We start from the raw sequence: 24,588 nt of genomic DNA, 5'->3' as shown, positions 1-24,588 counted from the left end.
CAACTTACTGTTACTGGACTCTTACATCTATCTGCCTTTGTTGACAGGTCAGGCTTTACTGTGGCAGAAGTGGAACCATTGGGCATTTACCAGTTTGCTCCTGATTCTCGGCAACTTGTTATCGCAGAGGACATCCAGACAATAACTCTTTATGTTCAGAAGCTCTACGGGTCCCGCAGTAACATGACCTACTTGTCCTACACAACATCAGGGGGCAGCGCCACAGCGGGAGAGGATTTTGTTGCTGTGTCAGCTGGCCAAATGTTGTTTGACTCACCTCAACAAACTAACGCTTCCTTCCGCCTTTCAATCATTGACGATGCCCTGTCAGAACCCGACGAGTACTTTTACGTTAACTTGACACACGTTAAGATCCCTACTCCAAATTTAACCTGGGCAGATACACCCCCTCGCATTAATCCACAGCACAGGGTGTCTACTGTGACCATTCTGGCCAGTGACGTAACTGGTGGAGTTTTGAGCATTGGACCTGAGCTTGTCCAGGTGCAAGAGGACAGAGACGAGGCAAATCAGCAGGAGCGGAGGGTTGTGCTGCGGGTACGCAGGTCAGACGGTGTTGCAGGGACTGTGAGGGTTCGGCTCCAGGCATATGGAGGTCCGTTTTCTTTTACAGCAGCAATTACTAATGCGTATTAAGCCTGTACTGTTTCTCAAACTTATGTTAATATGTTGTATTACTCAGATGGAAGCACAACGCGTCCTCCCTTCACTCTGGAGCCTGACAGAGCTCTTGCAAAGGAAGAGCAGGACTTTCGCTTGGAGTCCACTATAGTGTCTTTGGAAGATGGCGAGAAAGAGAGGGAAGTTGTCCTCATCATCCTGGATGACTCTGAGCCAGAGGGACAGGAAGTATTCTTCATCTACCTCAGTGATCCGGAGGGAGGAGCTCAGATCGCTGACCGACCGTCCCAGGGCTTTGGATCATTCGTAAAGATCACTATCCTTGGTAAAATATAAAACTGTTCTCACTTGTTTGTAAATTTAAAAAAAAAATACATGTGCAAATAAATAATCTTGACATAAGTTATTATTTAGTGGTGTAAATAATTGAGTATTTACAGTTTTATTAGGGATGTATTCTGAGCTCATTTGCTGTTGTTTGCTTTCCTGAAAGGAAAGTGCAAAAAGCCGCACTTTATTATTATGTATTTCCAATATATATGACACACTAATGAAGAATAAGATTTCACCAAATAGCCCACAATTTATAATCTAGGCTTGAAGTTATAATTTTAAAATCATTGTTTGTTTGTTTTTATTATTTTATTAATTAGTGTCTGTTGCTCTCTTTGAATCCAATTTTATTTTTAAAACCTCCCTTTTTTTCTAAATTAGGGAGTGACCTTCATAACGGTATTGTAGGCTTTGCTTTTGGCTCCTTGATGGGTCAAGTTCTCGACGAAGATTCAGTGAACAGAACTGCTCTGCTCTACCTACAGAGACAGAAAAACAGGTAATAAAATAAAGTTGAATAATGGAGTTTTTCAAATTCAAGCCCAAAAATGAATCTCGTCTACTGGGATTTGATTTATTGTTCATAAAGAACAATGTGTTTTCTATTGCTGCTTAGAGCTTTTGAAGATTTGCAGGTCTCGTGGAGGGCTACCTTCAGCGAGGAATCTTTAAGCCTTGTTAAAGACGGAGTCAACCTAACCTCACAGCTTGTGCAGACTTCAGGAGTGGTGATTTGTCGGAGAGGAGAGATCCTCTGTGCTCTCATTCTGGAGGTTCTGGATGATGTGGTAAAATAACCCCAGCAAAAATCTGCATTGTGTCATTTTATTTGTGTTTTTCCACCTTTGAATATGTTCAAGATTATGAGTCACACATCTGCTTTATTCCAGGAACCAGAATACCAGGCCTGGTTCTTGGTGGAGATTTATCAAGTGGGAGCTGGTGCCTCCATCAATGAGACAACTCGTTTTGCCAACATCACCTTGGCGGAGAGCGACAGTCCGCAAGGTGTTGTGTACTTCTCTGTGGGTCATAGACTGCCAGTCGTTACTGTGATGACCACAAGGCTCAGCCTGCAGCTCTACAGGCAAGCGAGCACAGCTTCAGCCATGACTCTTCAGTATCATACAGTGGTAAGAGATTTACTTTAGTTCTAGGGTTTATTTACCAGAAATGCTACTCAGAATGTATTGGTAAAGTTATGACATAACAAATGAAGTAAACAAACCACATACTACAAACTATGCTTACATATTCAGTGTTTTCAACTAAATATCCACAGATAGATTTGACTGCTTGTAAATCCTTTAGAAGTCTTTAAAATTGTTCAAGCAGATGTTGTTCTGAATATTTAGGTCATTCTGCAAAGAGTTCCAGTTATACAGTAATGCATAATTAAATGCCTTTTTTTCAAACTCTGTACAAACCTTTGATACATACAGCAACAGAACATCCTGGGGCCCAAAAGTGTAACCACATGGATTTTCCTGATGAATGTAGGTCTAAGGACATGAAAGCAAAAATACGCCTGGTGATTAAAATGCACTAGTCACTCAGTCTGCAGAAGGATAAGCCCAACCATCTGACACAAACATGTGACAGACAATACCGTATTTTAAAATATGTCATAACCCTCAAGGATTCATAAAAATCTGTATCAATAGCATATATGGTTTTTGACAGAAATTCATTATTAGTTTTAACAATAAACTTTATTTGATGAGAAATATTTTTTTTTTAGATGTAAAAACAGTACATCCAAAATGTAGGCTGTAGTGTCTGGTCCAGTAACAGTTGTTCAGAGTCTGGTTTTCGGTTCGGTGTCGAGTCTGTCATTTCATATTAAGTACCAGCAGCAGTGGAAGAACTTCCAGTGCTGCCTGTCTCTGATGTCTCTGATGTTTCTCCCAACATCTTTAGGAGAAAGATGTTGGGAGAAACATCTTTTAGGCTGGCGGGGTTTAGGCTGGCGGGGTTTAGGCGCTTTGTGGGTAAAAACTGCACTGGGTTTCCCAGTCATCATGAAATGCAAAAAGCCAAAGTTTTCCCCATGTTTTACCTCCAAAATGACATTTTTCTGAAGGTTGATGTTTTGTTTTGTCTGCACCCAGATCAATTGCTTGTACTATACAAAGCAAATGCTTTTGATATTGGAGATTAAAGCCAGTTTCTAGTCGACTCCAAAAAAAAAAGAAAAGAAAACCTTTCGGACACATTTGGTGATGTGCTTTTATCTCTTAGATGATGTGGATGATAAAAGCCAGGAGTAGTGCAGAAAGACTTTCACCAAAGATAATACAGTGTGGTCAGTATGTCTGATAAACAAGCATTACAGAGAGTGTTTGGACTAGGTGAGCTCTGTTCTTCAACAGAAGTGCGTCTAAGCAAAGTCTGATGCAAAGGCAGTTCTAATTTTTACTGGTAATAATCACAGTGCTTCTTTGAATGTCAAAGACATGTTTCATTCTGCTTCAGGAACTTACCAAGGAAGAGATGGTTGGTCCTTATGTCATCTGGCCTGCTAAAGCGGGGATGGATTTTCCTAAACAAGAGGGTCAAGTAACCTTTGAACCTGGGAGCCACGTGACAACACTAGACATCTACTTGACGCCGGACCTCGCCTCATCTTCACCCACTCCGAAGCGCTTCCAGGTGGAGCTGTACAGTCCTTCAGGAGGAGCCAGTGTTCACTCCCAGTTTGGACGGGCCAATGTGACTCTGGTGTCAAATGCAGCAAGTCAGTCTGTGTGGGGCTTGTTAGATCTATTACATCAGCCTCTGAACCCAACAATAATAAATCAGGTGCTGCAAGGACTTAAGAGTAAATTCACATCAGCTCTCTCTCGCGAACAGATGACAGCTGTTCTTGAAACCCTTGGGAAGGTAAGATGTCACGGTAGAAACTGGGTGATAATTAATACAGTTCCATCCACTCATCTGTCTCCCCAGCCGTTTTATACACAGTCCATTTGATAACTTGGTAAAGGCAAGAAACAAGCAGCTGATATAAACTTTCTCCACATGGAGGAAGAACTCATCCAAAGAGATCTTGGAGTAGAGCTGCAGCTCCTTTTCATTAGAAAAAAAATCAGCTTGCTACTTTATGTGAAAGGGTGCATATTTTGAATTACAGATGTTCATTTTAAAAAGGTTTCAAATGTCACTCAACATGATGCTAGTGCCTGCATTAAACCTGGAGTGTTTGTGTAATGACGCTGAAAAGGGCCGTCATTGTAATTCAACATACGTAATTGTTTGTGAAGTATTTAATTTGTTTTTATCAGGTTGTATTCCCAGCTGTTTTGTTTCTGGATGCAGGTACTAGCAGAGGCAGAGCGGATTCCCCTACATTCAAGCAGCCAAAATTTGACCTTTGACCTATTATGTGTTCTGGCCAATCCTAGCCGTATTGACACCCGAGGTCTCAGTCACCTTGCTGAGGTGGCAGAGCGATTTGCTTTCTCCCTTATCTCTCATCTCCAGTGTGAGATGTAAGTGTTTTACATGATTTAAAGTCAATGTTTTATTGAAATACGCAATCACAATCCGTAATATTGCAACTGTTTCCTATTTTTATTTATTTATTTATTTTTTCATTTTCTACAGAATGGGCACTGTCATGGAAACATGTCCATTTATGACCATATCTGCCTTCCAGTGGTACCCAACCCAAATTAATGGGCACAAATACAGGGGCCGTAATGCTGACTTCTTCCAGCTCCCAGATGCACTGCTGCCAGTGCCAGCAGCCTCATCAGCAGACTGCAGAAACCTCAGCAGGATTCAGCTGACCGAGTTCAGAACTGAACACTGGTTTCTTACCAATGATACAATCACAGCTGCTAGTGGGAAGGTAGGAAACGTCTTGCACTATTTGAACTCATTCATATGGATAATTATTTTACTTAAGATTTCTTTTCAAACACTAGGTGGCAGCATTGTCCCAAAGTATAAAATATCTTAATTGTTTAGACTCTGACGTTGATCTTTCTGCTGCTGCTTCTGTTTGTAGGTATTTTCAGTTAGTCTTCAGGAGAGAGGGTCACGACCCCTAGAAGACGGCAACGAGGTGATATATCGCGTCAACGCTCCTGGTCAGCAAGTTAAACCAGGAGCATCTGTGTGCCTTCTTTGGAACCAAACCACTGCAAGGTGAAAACATTTGTGATCAGTCATGTACTCATAGACATATGTTTGTCACAAAATTAGGGTTAACTTTTTTAGGGCACAACGAAAAACAAGACTCTATTAACATTTTTTGGGGCCTTTTCATATCAGTCGTATAGTAGTTGTGCAATCAGAAGACTATTGGTTTCATTCCAGCTTCCTTTTGTCACATGTGATGTGACCAAGACAACCAGTGTATAATTGTGTGAGTCTGTAGTGTAAAGTACTTTGAGTGGTTAATGTGACTGGAAAGGTGGTATATTAATTCAATCCATTTACCATTAAATTGGTTGTGCAGACTTAAATTTTCATTAAAACCGCTTATTTTATGTCATTACTTTAAGTCAATCTGTCCATCTTTAAGATATATTTCAGCACACTTAAGGAAACTAAAGGAAAAATAGTTGCCTGAAAGTTTTAATCGTAGGCTGTTTAAGATTCTCATTTACAGTTTGGCACTGTGCAGCTGGTTTGGATCTGTCTTTGGCATACCAAATTATAATAAAAAGTTGAAAACAGGAAATGACAGGGGAATTTTTTATTTGGGATATAAAGCTTCTTAGAAATATTTTCATATCCTTTATAATCACCCAAAAATCAGAAAACATGTGGTGTGTATTTGCAATTGATCACTGTCTTCATTTTTCAAATAAAGATATTAGCAAAGACCAAATGAGGTAAACTGCATGAATTTAGCTGGGTTAGGATCAAAATAGAAGGGGTTGATTATTTCAGTCTGAGCTCATTGTGTGACATGCTATACACCCCCCCCCCCCCCCCCCCTTACACATATAAACAACTCTGCAATGACATATATTCCCCACCAGCGAGGCGCCAAAGTTTATTTAATTATGACTCTAGTTGTGCAGGTAAACCATGTACTGTTTTCCCAAGCACAGAAAAAGCAGTGTTTTGTGGTATTTTCCCTTTAAATAGCCAGCAACAACTGAGTTAAATGTCACTGACTCCAGCTCTCGCTGCCTCAACCTCTCTAATTTCCTTCTTTCTTTATTTTTGAGCTATTAGCTTTTATTTTGTGACAAGGAACAATTTCCTTACCGGTCAAAAGTCCAAGTTCAGTCTCTTATGAAGGCTCCTTAAAGGCCAGAGGAGTTTTCATGTCTTTTTTTGTTCTCATATTTGAACATTCCAGCTGCTGGACTCTATGTCCTCCCACTCGGAGTCAGATTCTGGAGGACATTTCTAGGGCGTGGAATGGGAACACTTGGCTGGAACACGCTGTTACAAGTTAAAAATTGGCAGGTTTGGTTTGGCCAGTGAAGCTGTTTGGATGAATAAACACAAGGGAAGAGAATATACACATGAAGCTGAGAGACCAAAAGGTTGAGAAGAAATAGCCATTATGATTAGTTAGCTGTTTCCGTAAATCCCACACAAGTCAGAAAAACCTATATGTTTATTTTCTTAGATTTTCATCACTGTTAAGACCCTTTTCATGTTATGCAAGATTTTTTTCTTTGCTTGAGAAACATTAATCCCCTGGTGCAACTCACGCATATTTTAAATTCTATTTTCAGGTGGGTGAGATCTAAAAATCCTGCATTAAGGGGAAAAGTATAAAGAAATATGTAATCTCAACCTGCTTTGTCTCCTCTCTTAAACTCTTTCCTTTGCTAGCTGGTCGTCTGATGGACAATACTGCAGGGTTGTGAAGGAAGGTGGCAGTTATGTGGAGTGTGCATGCTCCCACTTGTCTGTCTATGCAGCGCATGCAGAGTTTGTTGCACTTGCATCCTACAACGAGGCCTTCTTTGCATCAGGATTTATTTGTATCTCAGGTATGAAAGACTGTTTTTTTATTTCTCTTTCTGTGAAAGATAAATCAAATATTCTCCTACTAAAGCCTTCTATTCAGGTTTTAGTTTGGAGTTTAATTTGTCATATTGCTCCCTATGGATATCTTAATAAGTTGTTATGAATTATCAATGCATTTTTCATTTTTTTAGGGTTTGCATTGGCCATCATATCCCATGTACTGTGCTCCCGTTCTCCGATGTTTGCTGCCAAACTACTCACTCACATGTTGGTTGGCTGCCTGGGAACTCAGGTAACGTTTTGGCTTTTTGGGTCGTTAGCTTAACATAGATTCACACCTGATTTTTGTATTATCCTTCAAAGTTGATACAAGCAGGAAAAATGCAATGCCTTTCAAAAATGTTTTTTTTTTTTTTTTTTTTTTTTTCATTTTACAGGCATACAACTCAATGTATTTTGTTTGAGTCCATACAATAAGCTAATATAAAATAGTACATATCAATAAAATAAGTGTGAAATGGATTGTGGGCTGCACAGTGGCACAGTTGGTAGAGCTGTTGTCTTGCAGCAAGAAGGTCCTGGGTTCGATTCCCGGCCCGGGGTCTTCCTGCATGGAGTTTGCATGTTCTCCCTGTGCATCCGGCTTCCTCCCACAGTCCAAAAACATGACTGTCAGGTTAATTGGTCTCTATAAATTCTCCCTAGGTGTGAGTATGTGTGTGAATGGTTGTGTGTCCTGTCTGTCTCTGTGTTGCCCTGCGACAGACTGGCGACCTGTCCAGGGTGAACCTGCCTCTCACCCAGAACGTAGCTGGAGATAGACACCAGCAACCCTCCCGACCCCATTAGGGACAAGGGTGAACAGAAAATGGATGGATGGATGGATTGTGTGCATTTCAATTCAGCCAATTTATTCCACTACCTATAAATAAAATCATGTGCTCAGTACAGAAGCAATTATGTGAAGGACTCAGAGTTGTTAGATAATTTTAGTGAACAAATGTCATCCTAAAGATTAGAACAGTGATAAATTTGTGCCCTGGTCTAAAGCATAGATTAAAACAATATCTCAAACTTTGACTATCTCACAGAGTATTCTTCAGTTCCTCATTTGAAAATGAAAGACTATAGCACAACTTCAGAGCAAAGAGAGCATTAATCAGAAGAGCAGTTAAAACTCCCTGAAGGCTCTGCAGAGATTCAGAGTTCATGTGGGAGATTCTGCTGTTGTGTGAGATTTGAAGAAAGCCGTCACTGAAGGAAAGACACTTAAGAGTCCCTTTGAAAGCTTTCCACAATCCATATCAGCCATATAGCTAACTGAAGGGCTTCTATCAGACTGAAAATCGTTTGACCAAACATGTATGTGTGGTGGAAAACTGAAATTTGTGCGTTACTCTAAACACACATCCCCATCGGGACCCATGACACTCACATGTGGTGGCGGCTTTATGCCGTGGGAATGCTCTTTTGTTTCCAATAGCGATGCAGATAAAGACTGGTTGGAGGCTGGAAAAGACATAAAGACATTGGGGTGCCAATTAAAGATACCAAAGATTAAATCAAACATGAGAACATGTTAGAATGTTCCACCCAAATCCTTAATCCAACTGAGAATCTGAAAAGGCTTGAAACCCAATGTTCAAATACAACCTCCAGCTAATCTGAGCTTGAGATATTTTTCAAAGAAGAATTGTCTCTGCAAATCTGGTAGAGGAATATCACGGATCTATTGGAGCAAAAGGTGCGTCCAAATAGTCTACCAAATTTTTATTGAAAAAAAAAAATGAATTTATATTCTACAGCTGGTAGAGTTAGAGGTTGTAAGAGAAAAACTTGGAAAATGTCCAGGGGTATGAATACTTCTGCAGGGTATTGCAGGCAAAAGGCTGCTGATGTAAATAAATCCTGATAATTGTTTTGATCTTGATCTTATTTCAAATCTCTAATTAAATAAAAAACAGACAGTGAATGAGAGCAAACACAATGCACAGAGAAACACATGCATGCTGCCAAGCCATCTCTTTGGTCTGCAAGATATCTCACAGGTATTTTTCTTGGAAATGTGCATGGATGTGAATACACACATCATCACATATCATCAATTGCACAGTTTGCGGGCTGCTGCGTCTTGACAACACAGCCATGTCCACCCCGCACCTGCGGCCATTAGAAACGCAACCATTGAGTGAGATAGATATGTAGCTACAGGTCAGTCCTTCATCTGGTTCTGATTGTGTGTGTGTGGGTGTGTGTGTGTGTGACTGTGTGCGTCTGTGCGTGAGTGAGTGCGGGACTGGTAATTTTCCACTGATCCCCCCGTCCTCATTGGTTGACAAACACAATCACGCTCTGAAGTAGACTTCAGGGGCTAGCCACCACAGTCTTGACCTGTTTATGGCCCAGTCAGAGCCCCTGAACCTGAAAGGGTTTTGGATGGAAAATTCCATCCCGTTCTCTCACTTTAATACTTGACTGTACTTTGAGGCTTTCTTTCCCCTCTATTGTGCTTATGCTTTAGTAGTCTCAATGCAGTTCTCCATCTTCCGAGCCAAGATCTGTTAATGAAAGGGAGGTTCAATGCCCAGATTCACAAGCTGGAGCTCCTGCTAAATGTGTTATCACCTAATGAGGTGGACCCCCTCAAGAGGCCATCCAGTCGTGCCAGCAATCATTTGCAGGCGATGATGGCTGCAAGTGGGCAGGTGTACTCAGTAAGGGATCAGCTCACATGTCCCTTCACGCATTCTCTGCACTTCATCTTGGAAATGAAATAGGTGATATGAAAATACTTTTTATGTTTAAATCAAACCCTCAATAGGTAATTTGTATATGCAGTATTGTTTTCACCGTTCCCTGGTTTCCTTTCGCTCCTGGCCAAGCAGCTGTCACTGGTGTCAGGTTATTCTGTCATCCTTGTAGGCTGGCCACTGTTCCTGCTGCACTTCCAGATTTGTTTTATTTTTTATATTTTTGGAATAGGTCATTTTTTTTACTCGTAAAATTTAGAGAACTTGAACCGGTGAAAAAATAAAAAATGCTTTGATTTTCTTAAATCTTTGTAAAATGACCAAAAATCTTTACCACTACACTCATCTGTATGAATGGTATTGTGTAAAAGTTGAATCTTTTTCAGATTAGGAAAATGACCAGTGATTACTTACAGTATGTTGTTTTTTTTTTTAAAGAGCATGTGTTAAAAGTTTTAATTTATGGTCGTACCTACCTCTATTTTTTAAGAGTATCTTCATCAGTGGCAACTCTACCATAAATGTTTTAGTTGCTATCAACCATCCTCATATTTCTTGCTGGATTTTTTTCTTTTATACTTTTATACTGACTGCTGTGCTTGACAGAATTGTTTGAGTTCATTCAAGGTGGTTGATTTCATACTATGGGCATGCTTTTTTGGTACTAAGGCTTTCCCATGAGGTCGGATTTTATTGTTAGCCTGGTCTATCAATTTCAAATCCAGTTTTAATGTGTGTTTAGGGGGGATTGTTTTACTGGAACACCCAAATTAGTCCAGGTCTGAACCATATGAACCAAACAATCACCCGGAAAAGAAAATTGGTCCTGATGTTCAAGAACAACCATAAACTGCAAACCACTGAAGGACCTCTGTTGCTGTCCACAAGAAAGAAAGCAAGGTTTGAATCACGATGTACCACAGGGTTTTCGTCATGTAAGCACCATTCTGAGGACCCATTTTGCTGCCAGTGAAAATGGTGCCCTAACCAAGGCGAATGGAATAATGAACTACCTCCAAGTGTAGCAACTTCACTGGTTTACACTTGAAAAATGATAAATAAAACTATTAAGCTTCAACGAGGACCTTTGTAATGCTCTGATCCTTTCATGGAATATACTTAGGCAGTGCTTAATGCTTAAAGGCAGAGTCTGCGCCAGGAAACCAAGCAGTTTTAATAAACTCCCATTTCTGTCAGTAGCAGCACTCTGAGCTGCACCTGCAATAACAGACACTTGCTGATGGCTACAGAAATTAATAATCAAAGTGCAGCTTGCTAAGGGCCATTTATTCAAATATTAGTAGGAGTGTAGTATATTTATTTGAGCTTCCATGTTGAATTTAGATCCTGTGCAGTTTATCGAAATGATCACTGAAGCTCTGTGGTAAATTTGCTAAGAGTCTGAATGGTGTTGAGCTTTTTTTTATCTCTGGAAATAACAAGAGGTCTGTCTGCATTCCTCCACTGCGGAAACTTCCAGACACATTTTGCTCCTCCTTGGGTTCATTCTGTTAACAAAACCAAAACAGAAAGGTTTTGAAGGACACCTAGCGACAGTGTTTGTGTTGCTGCTCTCACTCCGCCACCACAACTAGTCTAAATAACCTGTCATCTCAGGCCTGAAGCTACAGGGTTGATTATTAGGAAATAATAAGAAGTGTGAATACAAAGGAAGAGCAGAAGATGACAAAGCTTATAGAGATGGAGACAGAAGAATATTAAACCGATCTGTGAATCAGTTATGTTTCATCGGTTCCAGAGTAAATTGTGTTGAGTGTGTAAATGTTCTCGTTTTCTGTAAATGTTTATGACCTTCTTAATCCCACATATCAAATGTGTTGGTGCAACAACAATCAGGGTTTTAGCATGAATCATGTTAAATCAGAAACGTCTGACCAACCACAAACTAATTCATGATAAGACGTTTCTGCTAAAGGCATGTTTTTGATCAAACTTTCAGCCTTTTAAGACTTGTGATGTTCTGGAAATGTAATATTTACTTTTTATTCCATTTTTCTCTTTGACTGCCTTGCTGAAAACCCCAAAGAGAAGCCTGTTGAGTTCCTCAGATGTTCTCTAAAATGTCCGTGAATTTCAAAGATTTCAATCATGTTAAATATTAAATTAATACTGGATTGGTTATTCACAAGGTGGCGTTTTCAAGCCTCTTTTAATTATGAATCTCCACTTGCAGCCACTGAAAACCCATTTAAGATTAGAATATTACATGAGATCTCTAGAAACACATTGTAAAAAAGAAATGTGGATGTAATGTAAAGTATATTTAATGCTCTTAAAGGTTTTCATGTTCCAGAACCAATTAAAGTATGACAAATGAGCCTCACTGGGATGCATATTCCAAATTAATTAAATGAATTTGTTAACATGAAATATCTATTCCACTATCAAATATTTGTGTTCAAAGTACACTTTGGGGTTTTCTACATTTTTAGTGTGAGATTATGCTCTCACTGACTAAACAATGAATTTATTTTAAGACTCTTTATTCATGTTTACCTTGAATGCCAATGAACTGGTCCATTCTGGTTCCTCTGTTTGTGTTACTAATACAGCAGAATAGGTTTACAGGTTTTACTGTTCAATTTTTTATTTTTATTTTATTGTGTATGTATTGTCAGCATCTCACTTTACCCTTCTGTCTGTAGCTGCCAATGAAACATTAAATGGAAATGTGGGTGTATAGCCACAAAATGCTACTGTGGGAAAGGAAATCTACTCTATCTTTCTCCTGCAAACCGAACAAAATTTAAACTCCATCCATTGTGATTATAATGTCACACACGTCATGTAGTGTGTGAATGTTTTCCCCAGAGGTTTCAGTGTTTTATTCCTGCTTCTGGGAGGTGTTTCAGTGACTCCTATTTCCTGTTATTAAGGATTTCCTGTTAGTTTTTGAACCGACTCCAGCATTTGTTCTGCAGTCTCCAATCATGGCCAAACCCAACACCAAGTTCGTTCACTCTTATGCAACATCAGCCACTGTCACTGTCCCTTCCTGAGCAAAATATAAAAGTTGTTTGACTGCTAAAAGTTTTTATTTCCTATTTCACCCAGAAAAATGAGCACAGCTATCAAACGGGAAAGTTAGTGACTGAGCTTTTCCATTTTTGTTCAGGAAATGAGATAAACACAAGCATTAAGTGCACTTTCCAGGGATGTGTATATGTTCCTGTCATGATCAAATCCATTTAAATCCATAAACAGAGCGAGTTAGAGTGTCTAGGTTTTAGCAGCTCTAAGGCTGATGTCAGAGAGCCGCGTTATTTTTGATCAAATCTATGCTCGTACAATAATAAACCATCAATAATAGTAAAAAGAGGAAGAACAGATACAGCTGTTTTTGCCCTCCCCTAAAATCTCCTTGCTACATCATGATATTTATCAATGGTGCACTTCTGCACTCCCTGCCAAATAAAACAAAATGTCCTTTCGGTACTAAGGTCTCTCTTGTCTGTCAGGCTGAGCTGTTGGCTGGCAGATGATGGAAGGGTATAAAGTATCAGGGCTCAGGACCCTTTATTACTGCGTGTGTATGCAGACAAGACAGTGGAGAGGTGAAGATGGCCTCCTGGGAGACTCACATTACGCTCTCACTAGCCATAGCTGCATGCCAGGTGCTTAGTGTTGTCCTGACTTGATCTGCTCACAGTCTGATCCAGCGCAGTTGAGATCCGCAGCACCATCCTTATTCCAACTTGTTCCTCGCTGTTGACCTTGCTTGTTTTCCCTTTTGTTGAGATAGGAGTCTAAACTTTGCAAAGTGTAGCACCTCAAAAAAAAAAAACCCCGCTCATAATTGATCAATTTTTCACATTTTGTCACATTACATCATCAGACTTCAATGTACTTTATTAGAATTTTATGTGGTCAGTTTGTGAAATATTTCACAGAGAATAATGGTCAAAACCTTCAGCCTCTAATTGTGCAAATCCCCAAAAGACTTGCAGCTGTAAAAGCCACAGAATTCTGTTCTGCAAAGTGTTGACTCAAGCAGGTTGAATACAAATGCATAGTAATCATTTCAGATGTTTATTTGGGGAAAAAAGCCCAAGACAAAGTTTAAGGGTTGGAAATACTTTTAAAGGTCACCACAAATCCTATTCATTTGGCCTTTCATGCCTTTATTTTCTGTACAATTCTCAGTTCTTTTGTTTGCTTTTTGCATTAGATTTTTTGCTGTCTTTTAACATAGGCTTATTTATACCATGTGCTATTCTCTTTTCCTCTTATGTCTCCAGGTGCTGCTGGTCTGAACTAAAGCAAACAGTATTTTTCTTTTTTTCCTTGTTTGTGCATAATCCATGTGATTTATCTATTCAACTTCTAAGAACATGTGCTCCCCTTCCATCAGCTGCATGTAGGCCTTCACTGGGGTAAACAAGTTGTCTTATTGGTCTTTAAACCATCAGGAGGATTGAAACACACTCTGACCCCTCTGGACTCTGGAAGTTACATATTTGGAGGTTTCCAAATGTGTGTTGTCCTAACAGCTGGTGACCCTTAAAATAAATACACTTTCCTCTAATTCCACATGAAGTAGGAGAGTCCAGCAGTTGTTATTCTACTGCTGCTCAAATATTAAGCTAAACCGTATGAACTCTTGCTTATCATCAGCGAACAGTTGTAATAGTGACAGTTTACCTCACATTAAAGTTATGATTGAAAGATCTGAGTCTCACAGCTTTCCGAAAGAAATGTCATCAGTTAATTACTTGGCTTTTCATTCGTAATCTACATTGCAAGAGTTTTCATGCTCCTTTAGTTATTTTACAACAGTGCTTTACACACAAAATCACAAGTGAGAAATCTGAGAACATCAGTCATGAGTCTTTGCAACAGGATCATAAAGACCAAGGAGCAAAATATGTCAGCTCAGAGATAAAGTTGCGGAAACATTTAAAGCAGTGATGATAGGTTATAAAACAATTTCCCAGTCTTCTGACATCTCACAGAGCACTTTTCAATCCATCACTCAAAAAGGCAAAGAGTATGGAAACCTAATGAGACACGGCTCAAATTAATCAGAGAAGCAGTCGGGAAGCGAATGTATGTGAATGTAGTCAGATGTATAAGACTAAAATTGTATCCTTATGGCACACATGAAAAAAAATATGTGCATTTCAGACTCAACACACCCTCATTACCGTGATCACACCATCCCTCCTGTTCAACACTGGTGGTGGCTGCATGATGTGGGACTGAAAACCATCCACACTTAAACCGTCCCACGTTGACCAAGACACTGAGGCTCCAAAAACCTAAAAGAATGAAGTTGACGATGAGTACTGCAGAAATACAATCTTAGCAACACAGATAAAACACTTAACAATAAGCTATACTTTATGTTGGTCTATTACTTTAATTACCTCTAAAACACACTGAAGTATTTGTTCGTAATGTGACAAAATGTGAAGAATTCAAGGGGTGTGAATACGTTTTCAAGAGACCGTATAATGCAGTTAAAGTCGATAACTTACATACATAAATCTGTGATCACCTATGTTGTCTTGTTCACTAAACACAAAGATTATTAGAAATACCAATGGATCTTCTAATCTATGCTTAATGTATTAATTAATGATTGTCATCATTATTGAAATATCGACCTTTCACCTGACTGTGGAGTCGTTTAGTTTGTCAGAGTCCTGTTGAACCAGGACTGCTGTGATACTGTCAATGAATTCAGGGAGCCTCTCTCAAAGTCCTGCTCTATTTTTGGTGTTCCAGTTTGTCTTGGCTCAGCTTCATGTGCCGAGTTGGCTGAACTTTGCAGATTTTCACAAATGTTTACCATGAACTTGTTGAGGTCACCGGTGTTGCCACTTAGGACGTGAGGTTGTGCAGCGGCTTTACAAATGAAGCCAAGCAGAATGTTTTGAAGTTCTTGTATCACTTGTAATAATATGGTATTGTTTTTTTTTCTGCTTCATTGTTAAAATTGACAGTTCTTTAAATGCAATTGAATAGAAAGCTCAAAGCTGTTGAAGTGAGATGGCAAGTCTGACGCATTTCTCAAAAAAAAAAAAAAAAGAGGAAGTGAAATTGTATTTGTGGATTTAGGAGGGCCGTCTCTATGACCTAAAATAGAAAATCGAGAGCTGCCAACTTCCTCAGTGAATCAGGAAGCCTTAAATACAGGAAGGAAACATCTTTCAGTGTAATCTAAGATAGCTGTATCTGTAGTGACTCCATTTTGTTTAGACTGGCCTTAAACTCTTTGTTTAAAGTTTCTGTTCATGAGCTTGATTTGATATTTGGAGTTTAAAGCTGCAGTATGCAACTGTTATAAAATATATATTTTTTGCGTATTTTTTAAAACTGTCACTATGTCATGGCAGTATAACGAGACAGATAATCTGTGAAAAAATGTAGCTCCTCTGCTCCTTATATGAAGTTCTACCAATTAGAAATAACCAATCAGAGCCAGGAGGAGGGTCTTAGCTCTGTCAATCATGCTTGTGTATACGCTGCAGCTGTGCTTCAGACAGAGAAGCAACTTAATCGTTACTGGAAAACTGTTTATCTGCCATTATAAGTGGCCATACTAAATAACATGAGCATTCATGGTAGGCTCTGCTGTGAGACAGAAGCTGTAGGACAGCAGAGAGCAATGTTTGAGCACCATGTACATGAGCAACATTGACAGTGCTAAGACCCGCCTCCTGACTCTGATTGGTTGTTTTTTGACTGGAAGCGTTGTATTTCTGCAGATGGCATTAGGACCACAGGCAGAAGGCAGAGGAGCTGATCTTTTTTTTTTTTTTTACAAATTATCTGTCTGAAAACTATCAGGACAGTTTACTGTCAGGAAACTATGTAATAGTTTTTTAAAATATGTATAAATAAATTGTTTTATTAAAGTTACGTGCTGCAGCTTTAAAGTGATGTTCAGTGTATTCACTGGAAAACTCAGAATTCAGACAAGTAATAACAAGCATGGACACTTTGTACATATACGCTCCAACACAATCAAGTCATTCTATTCACACACAGCTGTGTGGCACTGAAATCAGTGCCAAAATAGATTAATGACTGGGCAAACAGCTTTTGCAAATTGATATGTGCAAATGCTCGGTCATTTAAATTAGCCTTTCAAACTTTTACTCACATATCTAAATCAAAGTTGCAAACTCTTTTCGAAAGGAGCCTATAGGGGTCACTATAGCTCTACGACTAATGTCCAACTACAGCAGCTGTGAATGAAGTGGCTGGTCAATGATTGCCCTGAGAGCTGCTTCGTTTTATGACTAAACCCTTTTTGGCACAGACTTGGAAATAAAAAATTGCACAAATCAACTGCTGCGGGTTTTGTTGTGTGAATAAATGCACCTGTGGAGAGTAAACCTTGACAAACTGACCTCATATCAGCAAATTTCCCTGATATGAGGGAAATTCAGGTAGACTTTCCCTCATTCTACCTGAACTTTTCTGCCAGAAATTCAGGTAGAAACCGGTAGAAAAAAAAATGTAATAAATGAATTGAAGCGGATCAAACAAAAATTGTCAAATAGTTGATAGTTAATTTAGTCTTTCAATCTGTTCACTGAGTCTACGCCTGCTGAAGAAAAAGAAGAAGGCAGGCATTTATGGGGCTCATGGCTATTCTGCTCAGCGTCAGTACTAATTAAATCTAAATCACACAGCTCAGTAACCTACTGACAGATGATAATAGATGTGTCCCGTACAGATTGCCTGTTGATTGTTGTTGCTTCTTTAACAGACTTTTGTAAAAGTCACCTACAAGCCAAAGGATTTCTAATTTCTGATTTCACTCGTATATCATAATAAAAGCATCTTAAGAGTGGATACAATTGATGATGTATTTTATAGCACCTCGTAAAAGTATTCACACCCCATGCTGTTTGTGGCATTACATCCACAAACGTCATTGTGGTTTATCTGTGTTTTATGTCACAGTTCAGCACAAAGTAGTGCATAATGGGGAAGTGAAGTTAAAATGGTATACAGCTCTTCATCAAATGAAAATCTGAAATGTCTGTCGTGCTTTTATTTTCAACTTCCCTTCCTCTGATATGCCTACATCAAATGACTTAATGTTGTAAGACGTCAGTTCAGTGTATCATATGACAAATGTAAAAAAGGCTGAAGTGATAGGAATGGTTTTAGAAGACAACTCCCTGCTCCTGATTGGGAATTAATGGAGAAAGGTCTATGCATCACTTCCCTTAGCTTGATAAAGGAGCCGTGCTTACAGTACCAGTACCAGCTGAGGTAGACACTCACTCATAGAAGTCTGCGGAAGGCCAAAGCAGACCCGCTGAGTGTGTTTGTTCAAGGAGTTGACCTTGAACAGCTGCTTACACTGTTTTTACAGCTGTGCAGATGCACACAAATCTGTCCGCGTGGGTTTGTGTTGCAAAGAGATCTCAGTCTGCTTCACTCCCGATGTTGAGGAAGGAAATTCTAGAGGCTTCTCAACAGCGGTCCCGGTGTGATGGAAAATCAGGCAGGCTACACGTTGACTGTTGGACTAGGAGAAAGAGGAGGCCTTCTGGAATGCAGCTAAATGTGCTTCATGTGGGTGGCTCAGCTTGGAGTGTGCATATGGAGGAGTGAGTGTTGCCACTGGCATCTAGAAGCGTGCATTTCAACAAATGATTGGGTCACAACAAAAATAACATAGTGGAGTGCCCACTATGCTATGCACTTTTTGAAATATGCAATCTATAATAGAATGCATTGCAAAAAAAAAACAAAACAGAACTGTGAATTTGTCAAGATTTGTAAATACATTTAGAATAGAAGTATTTTCCACCAAAGACCTGGTGAACTTGCAGACAGTGTCTCATCTGTTTTGACCCTCTTTTTGCTGCCACACAAGATCACAGAGAAACCTTACGGCTCACGGCCTCCAGTTTGTTCAAGAAGTATATCAGTTGTTCCCAGAACCGAGGGGAAGGTTCTAGATATCATCCCGCAGCGTTGTTCCACTCCTGCTGTGTGTGTACTCACGTAAGCAAGTGGAGGTGCAGCGGTGTGCTTGTTTGGAGGTAAAACAGACCACAAAGAAGTGGATATTTATCTGCCAACAGCTAGTTCAGCATCTGTGGCTCAATGCAAGATTCAACACAAAACACCGGTGAACTTTAGTTCTTCTGTCTTATACAACTGCTGCATAACACTTGCGATCAATGCACATATGCACAGATTATGATATATAACTATTAATCCAGGTGTGCAGCTGTTTCGCCACATGCATGGGAAAACAAGCATATTCTGCCCCATATACTCTGACTCACCTAGATACACCAAACAATTGAGCGGACGTGGAACGTGTGAAGAAGGTGCTCTTGTTGTATGAGACTACAATTAAACTTTCCGGCCCACATTGACTGTATTTGTGACAGAATACTCACACTGTACACTGCCCTCATGGTGAAATAGGGTGGGGAAAACATCATGTTGTGGGAATGCTTTTTTTTTCAGCAGGCACACAGAAACTGATCAAAGTTGATTAGACTATGTGTGGAGTTAAATACAGGGCAATTGAATAAAACCTGGATGAGACGCCTAAAGGCTTGAGACAGGTGGAGTGTCACCTTCTAGAAGAACAGCGAGGCGTAAGAGAATAGTTTAGATCACAGCGTATCAACATTCGGACTTAAATCTATGGCAAGACTTCAAAGTTGCTGATCGCAGACATTCTCCATCCAATTCCCTAAATTTGGGCTGTTTGGAAAAGAATAATCTACAAAAAAAATAAATCAATCTTTAGATGTACGAATCTCGTTTGGATGTGCTCCCAAAGACTTCTTTCTGTAATACAAACAAATGTGGAACAATTTTGAATTGTTTTCAAAATTCTCTTTGTAATACTTGCCAAGGACTGTCAAAATTAGAATTTTGTCGGGAGAGATTGTGGTTCACCAATGCCCAGTGATTAGGCGAAGAATGCAAGAACAAGAAAAGCATACATTTCGCTTCTCTTTCTCAAATCTTCACAAAGACATAGAAGAAAACACCCTGGGTGCTGGCTGATGCTGGAGCCAGCTAGATCAAACCGGTAGCTGTTAGAAAGAAGGGGGAGGTGAAGGAGAAATGAGGGGAAAGAGGAGGAGGGGAGATGAGATGTAAAGATGGAGTAGGTGGGATACCAGAAAAGAAAGTGGGCTAAAGAAGGCAAAGTAGAAGTCTTTGCAGTGGAAAAGGAAGCAGGAAGTATCTTGGAAAGGCTCGGATGGATTTGCAGGCAGATGGTTCAGACCCCTACTCCCTCAGTGATGTAATGCATCGGGTTTATACTATTTTTAGCTTCACTAGTACGCTTTGCATGAGCGTAGGCCTATCGATCAGCCCCACAATTCACCAGGAGGGGGAAGAGCTGCAACTAAGCGGCAGAAAATAGCTCCTAATCATTATTTTTTTCTTTCGCAAAGGTTTAGCGTTAGTGTTCCTCTTAATTATTAGTGTCTGCATCAAGGTTTGGTGAACTGTTTTGCCTGGCTTTACATTTCAATGCAAAGTGTTTTGTTTTCAGGCATCAATAAAGACATTTGGTTTAGAAAAGGTATTTATTTGTCTTTCAGACCCAATTATCAAATCAAAATCCAAATAAATGAGGCTAAATTATTTCGAAGGTTGCAGTAGCCACAACAAATATGACAACCACAGTAAATAGACCGCCTATGGGGTATTGTAAAGTAAAAAAATTGTTTGCTGAATTATTGTTTTGTCAAAGCACTGATGTTAGTGTTAGCAATGAAGAAAATGAAAGAAGAAACCTCTTTTTCTGTAGTAATGTCCCTTTCTGTTGCATCTTAAACTTTGTTTGCTTTCCATCAGTATCTTTACTGGCAAATATTTTATGTAAATTTTAGGACGTCATGTTAATATTGTTTGTACGGTATAACAGAGCAATATGTCCAGTGGTGTGAGCATTTCATCCCGTTTCAAAGATTAGATTTCATGTAATAGAACATGTAATACATAATTATTTAGTGGATCTGAAAAGCGTGGACATAGAAAGGTCATAGTTAGGTTATGAAATTATATTTTGAGCTTTGAACTCTCGTTAAGTTCTAAGCTCTCTAATTTTGTTTAAAAATAGAGCAACTAGAGCAACTACAAACATTTTCACCCACCTCACAGGCTGGGAAAGGACACAGTTTCACATTTTCAGTTTCATATTTTCCGAAATGTATTGCTTGCCTTAGATTTCAATCTTACATCACAGTCATACTTTACATCACAGCCAGAAGTTGAAGTACTACCCATATTTAGCGTTTCCTGTTATCAGTGAGCTTGCTGGCAAACACGCAGCACCATTTTCCTACGTGTGCTTTGAGAAACCCTGTAGCCCCAGGGTGTAGACAGGTCGACTCCTGGCGAAACAAAGTAAAGAAGCAGCAGACATGCACATGAGAAGTTTTACATCTACACCTGTGACCCCTGACCCTTCTCCTCTACCCCCACCTCAGTAGCAGGTTGCTATTTCTATAACACCAGCATGCACATATTTATGTATTGTTTTTTTTGTTTGTTTTTTTTACAATGGATGAAACCGTTATTACCATGAGCCTCGTATCTACTCAGTAGCTACTAATACAGGGACATATCCATGTCAGCCCCAGCTCTGTGACATTAGAGGTACAATGCCTTGAACCTCTTTTCTCTTTACTCCAGGAATCCAGCAACAAGTGCATGAGCTGCACTTCTAAAGTACAAATAGAAGTAGCTTTACTCCTGCTGTGTTTGCTTTTCAAATGCTAATAATGAAACAGTAACTTAAAAAGGTTCAAAGAATCAGTATGCAAGAAAGAAAGTCTGTCTCTCTACACTTTTACACCTACATTGAGACTTAGACTTCATGTTAATGCGTACATAAAAAAATAGGTTTTATGTCTCTTTCACACAGGTTTAAAAACACGTTTTCATTGCATGATTGTGACCCAAAAGTTTTCTGATTTTGTTCTCTATTTAGACAAAAATAAAAGCCAAGAAATATAAACTTGTTTTTCTTTAGAACTCAGTAAACATCATACTCCTGTCATCGTTGACATTAATGCATTTTTATGCAATATGTAACTTTTGTTAGTATTTTTATTTTTAATTAAATAACTTTGATAAATTGACCTAAGCAAAAAAATAAACACCAGTTAAATTACTATAAATTTTGAAGTTTGCTACTCTGTTCACTCTGTGGAATTTCGACAAAACGTTTTTAAATTGTTTTTAATGACTCATGCCTTCTGAAATCAACACTTTGTCACATGTACTTATTGAAGGCAGTCCAATGCTAAAACCTCAGATCAAAATGTGGTAAAATGTTACATCATTTATATGTAAAGTGTTTTGCTGGAGATTACTTTCTTTTTTTTCTTGGTTTTCTTTTGGAATAGTTGCGTGTCACAATTTGTCTTGTGCGAAATTACCCATCTGTCACAACAAACATAGTCTGTCATTGCACAACGTTTGTTCCCGTAGCATACCTGGCCAGCCTCTCCACTAGGCACAACTCCAGGCTGTTCAGTCACAAGTTCCCGTCCTGTGCTATTCCGCCCACTCACATCCTGCAGGCACCGCTTGGAACATGCACAGGAAACTGACTCAGGAGTTTTTTAAGGGATTAAAATCATAGGGACAGTTCTTTACATTTCCTCTTATTTAGAAGGTGCATGCAAGGGTTTTACAAAAAGGTGAAGTTGGGTAATCATTTTGGGTTCTCAGAAACGGCTTGCAAGACGCAAAATGTAAAAAAGATGTTGGTGAAAACAGAAGCAATTTGCATTTTAAAAGAAAAAAACTTGGTGTTTGTTCTTGCATAACCAGGCACAAATAGGGTTATTTAAATACTGTTTGGCTAAAAACAAATAAAATACTCAACTGGGGAAAACTTAGTCTTACATTAGTGAGATTGGTAAGACGTTAACAGACTCCCCTGTTGCTGCTGTCTTCCATTCATGCTCATTCTGCTCCGCTGAGCAGGCGATGGGCCAACAGGCGGCCGGTTATGTAACGACTGCCTGACTGCATTTACTCCATGAGTGAATGAAGCTCTGTGACGGGCAGCTGAGCAGCAGCATTTCCTGCTGCCCTCCTGAGTTTTCCTGAAATATTTTGCCTCTAGTGTAAACAAGGTTTCACCTTGACCCATAACTCTCCTTTTTTTTTCTTTTTTTTTGTAGTTGTCATCCTTATGCATTTCTCTCTTGCATACAGTGATGTGATTATTCTGTGTTTTTCTAACACAGCATGGAAGCAGTCCACTTGCACATCAATGTGGAAGGACATGAAAAATGTATTTTTAGTTTTGTGTGACAAGTTGGCAGAAAATAATTTCTGTTCAGCAGATTTTTGTTTGTTTGTTTGTTTCTTAATTATGTTAATGCTTTAATAATGTGTAAAATGAACATCATAATATAACCATGAAATATTTTTCTGAGTGCGAGGAGTTTCAGTCATGCAAAATGAGAATTTGGTTCCCAAAAGACACAAATCCTGCCAACACAAAGAAAATCTAGGTGATTTTACCTTAATTAAGGAATGAAAGGTTTGGATTTGCTAATGTGTCTGTCTGTTTTGTCTTTTTCTGCAGATATGCTTTCTGGTGTCAGCTTTCCGTGGTCCAGTATTTTCAGATGACAGCTGTGCTACTCTGGCGCTATTCTGCCACTATTTCTATCTGAGCCAGTTTTTCTGGATGCTCATACAGGTAAAACATAAATACAATATCCTCAAAGCTAAACAAAATAAATGGAATGCTGAGAATTTTGTGACAGAGTCCAAATAAACACAAAAACGACAATAAAACAAAACCAGGTAACTTAATGTTATGATGCTTCTACAGAAGTGATTTTTGCTAGTAGCCATTGAATCAACTCATTGGGCTCATCAGTGGATATATAGTATATATACATATATATATATATACTCATACTCATTGGGCTCATCAGTTATATATATATATATATATACATATATATATATATATATATATATATATATATAAATATATATATATATATGTATTTATATATATATATATATATATATATGTATATATATATATATATATATATATAACTGATAGGCCCAATGAGTATGGTATATATATATATATATATATATATATATATATATATATATATATATATATATATATATATATATATATATATATATATATATATATATATATATATATATATATATATATATATATATATATATATATATATATATATATATATATATATATATATATATATATATATATATATATATATATATATATATGTATTTATATATATATATATATGTGGATAGTCATTCACCTTGTTGGTTATTAATTAACTCCAGAACCTTCTGAAGGGAACAGACTAAATGTCGATGTGCAGAACCTGCTTAATGTTTTTCATGCCTGCTTGTTCACAGACTGTGACTTTGAAAGATTTCATAAATGAAAACTAAATTAAATGGGCTGTGTCTGACAAACAGGGTTTTAGACACACATGGTTCTCATTAATATGGTAACAGAGCTGATGTAGATTGGTGGGAAGATTTATAAGCTAACGTTTAGCCCAGACAGGGTTTGGTTCATGTATGAGGAGAAGTGTTGCGTGGCAACAATTACTTTAGACTTTGAGTTTTTATTCAGCAGCCTAGAAGCATCTTGGGTCATATCTGTACTGTCAGCAAATACACTATCTGAGAAGAAAAGCCCTCCAGACACTAGTTTTCATTACCATGCAGTGCTAAAACCCAGTTGTCCTCTTTATCAGCCGCGGTTAGCGCTCACCGCTCATTTTCCCCCACCTGTTAGGTCGTTGCTGTCATATAAGTGACTGAAATGAGTCAGCACCATCAACAAATGTTACACCCCAGAAAAGTCTTGAATCAATAACAGCAGGCTGTGTGTATATGGATGTCTGCATGTCCA

General features: G+C 38.7%; 1 protein-coding gene across 1 annotated transcript in view; it reads left to right on the top strand.

Moving 5' to 3' along the window:
* The window catches only part of adgrv1 (adhesion G protein-coupled receptor V1), a 110,031-nt gene that overhangs the window by 58,733 nt on the left and 26,710 nt on the right, over nt 1-24,588 (top strand). Inside the window, exons 78-89 of the mRNA XM_044111880.1 lie at nt 48-616; nt 704-967; nt 1,357-1,474; nt 1,592-1,763; nt 1,866-2,108; nt 3,451-3,858; nt 4,294-4,466; nt 4,582-4,828; nt 4,988-5,127; nt 6,781-6,941; nt 7,110-7,210; nt 23,245-23,361. Coding sequence (XP_043967815.1) covers nt 48-616; nt 704-967; nt 1,357-1,474; nt 1,592-1,763; nt 1,866-2,108; nt 3,451-3,858; nt 4,294-4,466; nt 4,582-4,828; nt 4,988-5,127; nt 6,781-6,941; nt 7,110-7,210; nt 23,245-23,361 — 2,713 coding nt within the window. The remainder of the gene's footprint in view (nt 1-47; nt 617-703; nt 968-1,356; nt 1,475-1,591; nt 1,764-1,865; nt 2,109-3,450; nt 3,859-4,293; nt 4,467-4,581; nt 4,829-4,987; nt 5,128-6,780; nt 6,942-7,109; nt 7,211-23,244; nt 23,362-24,588) is intronic.

The sequence above is a fragment of the Gambusia affinis genome, linkage group LG03 (assembly GCF_019740435.1).
Source record: "Gambusia affinis linkage group LG03, SWU_Gaff_1.0, whole genome shotgun sequence".
Lineage (NCBI taxonomy): Eukaryota > Metazoa > Chordata > Actinopteri > Cyprinodontiformes > Poeciliidae > Gambusia > Gambusia affinis.
Note: the sequence above shows the minus strand (reverse complement) of the source record. Positions and strands in the feature narration are given on the sequence as shown.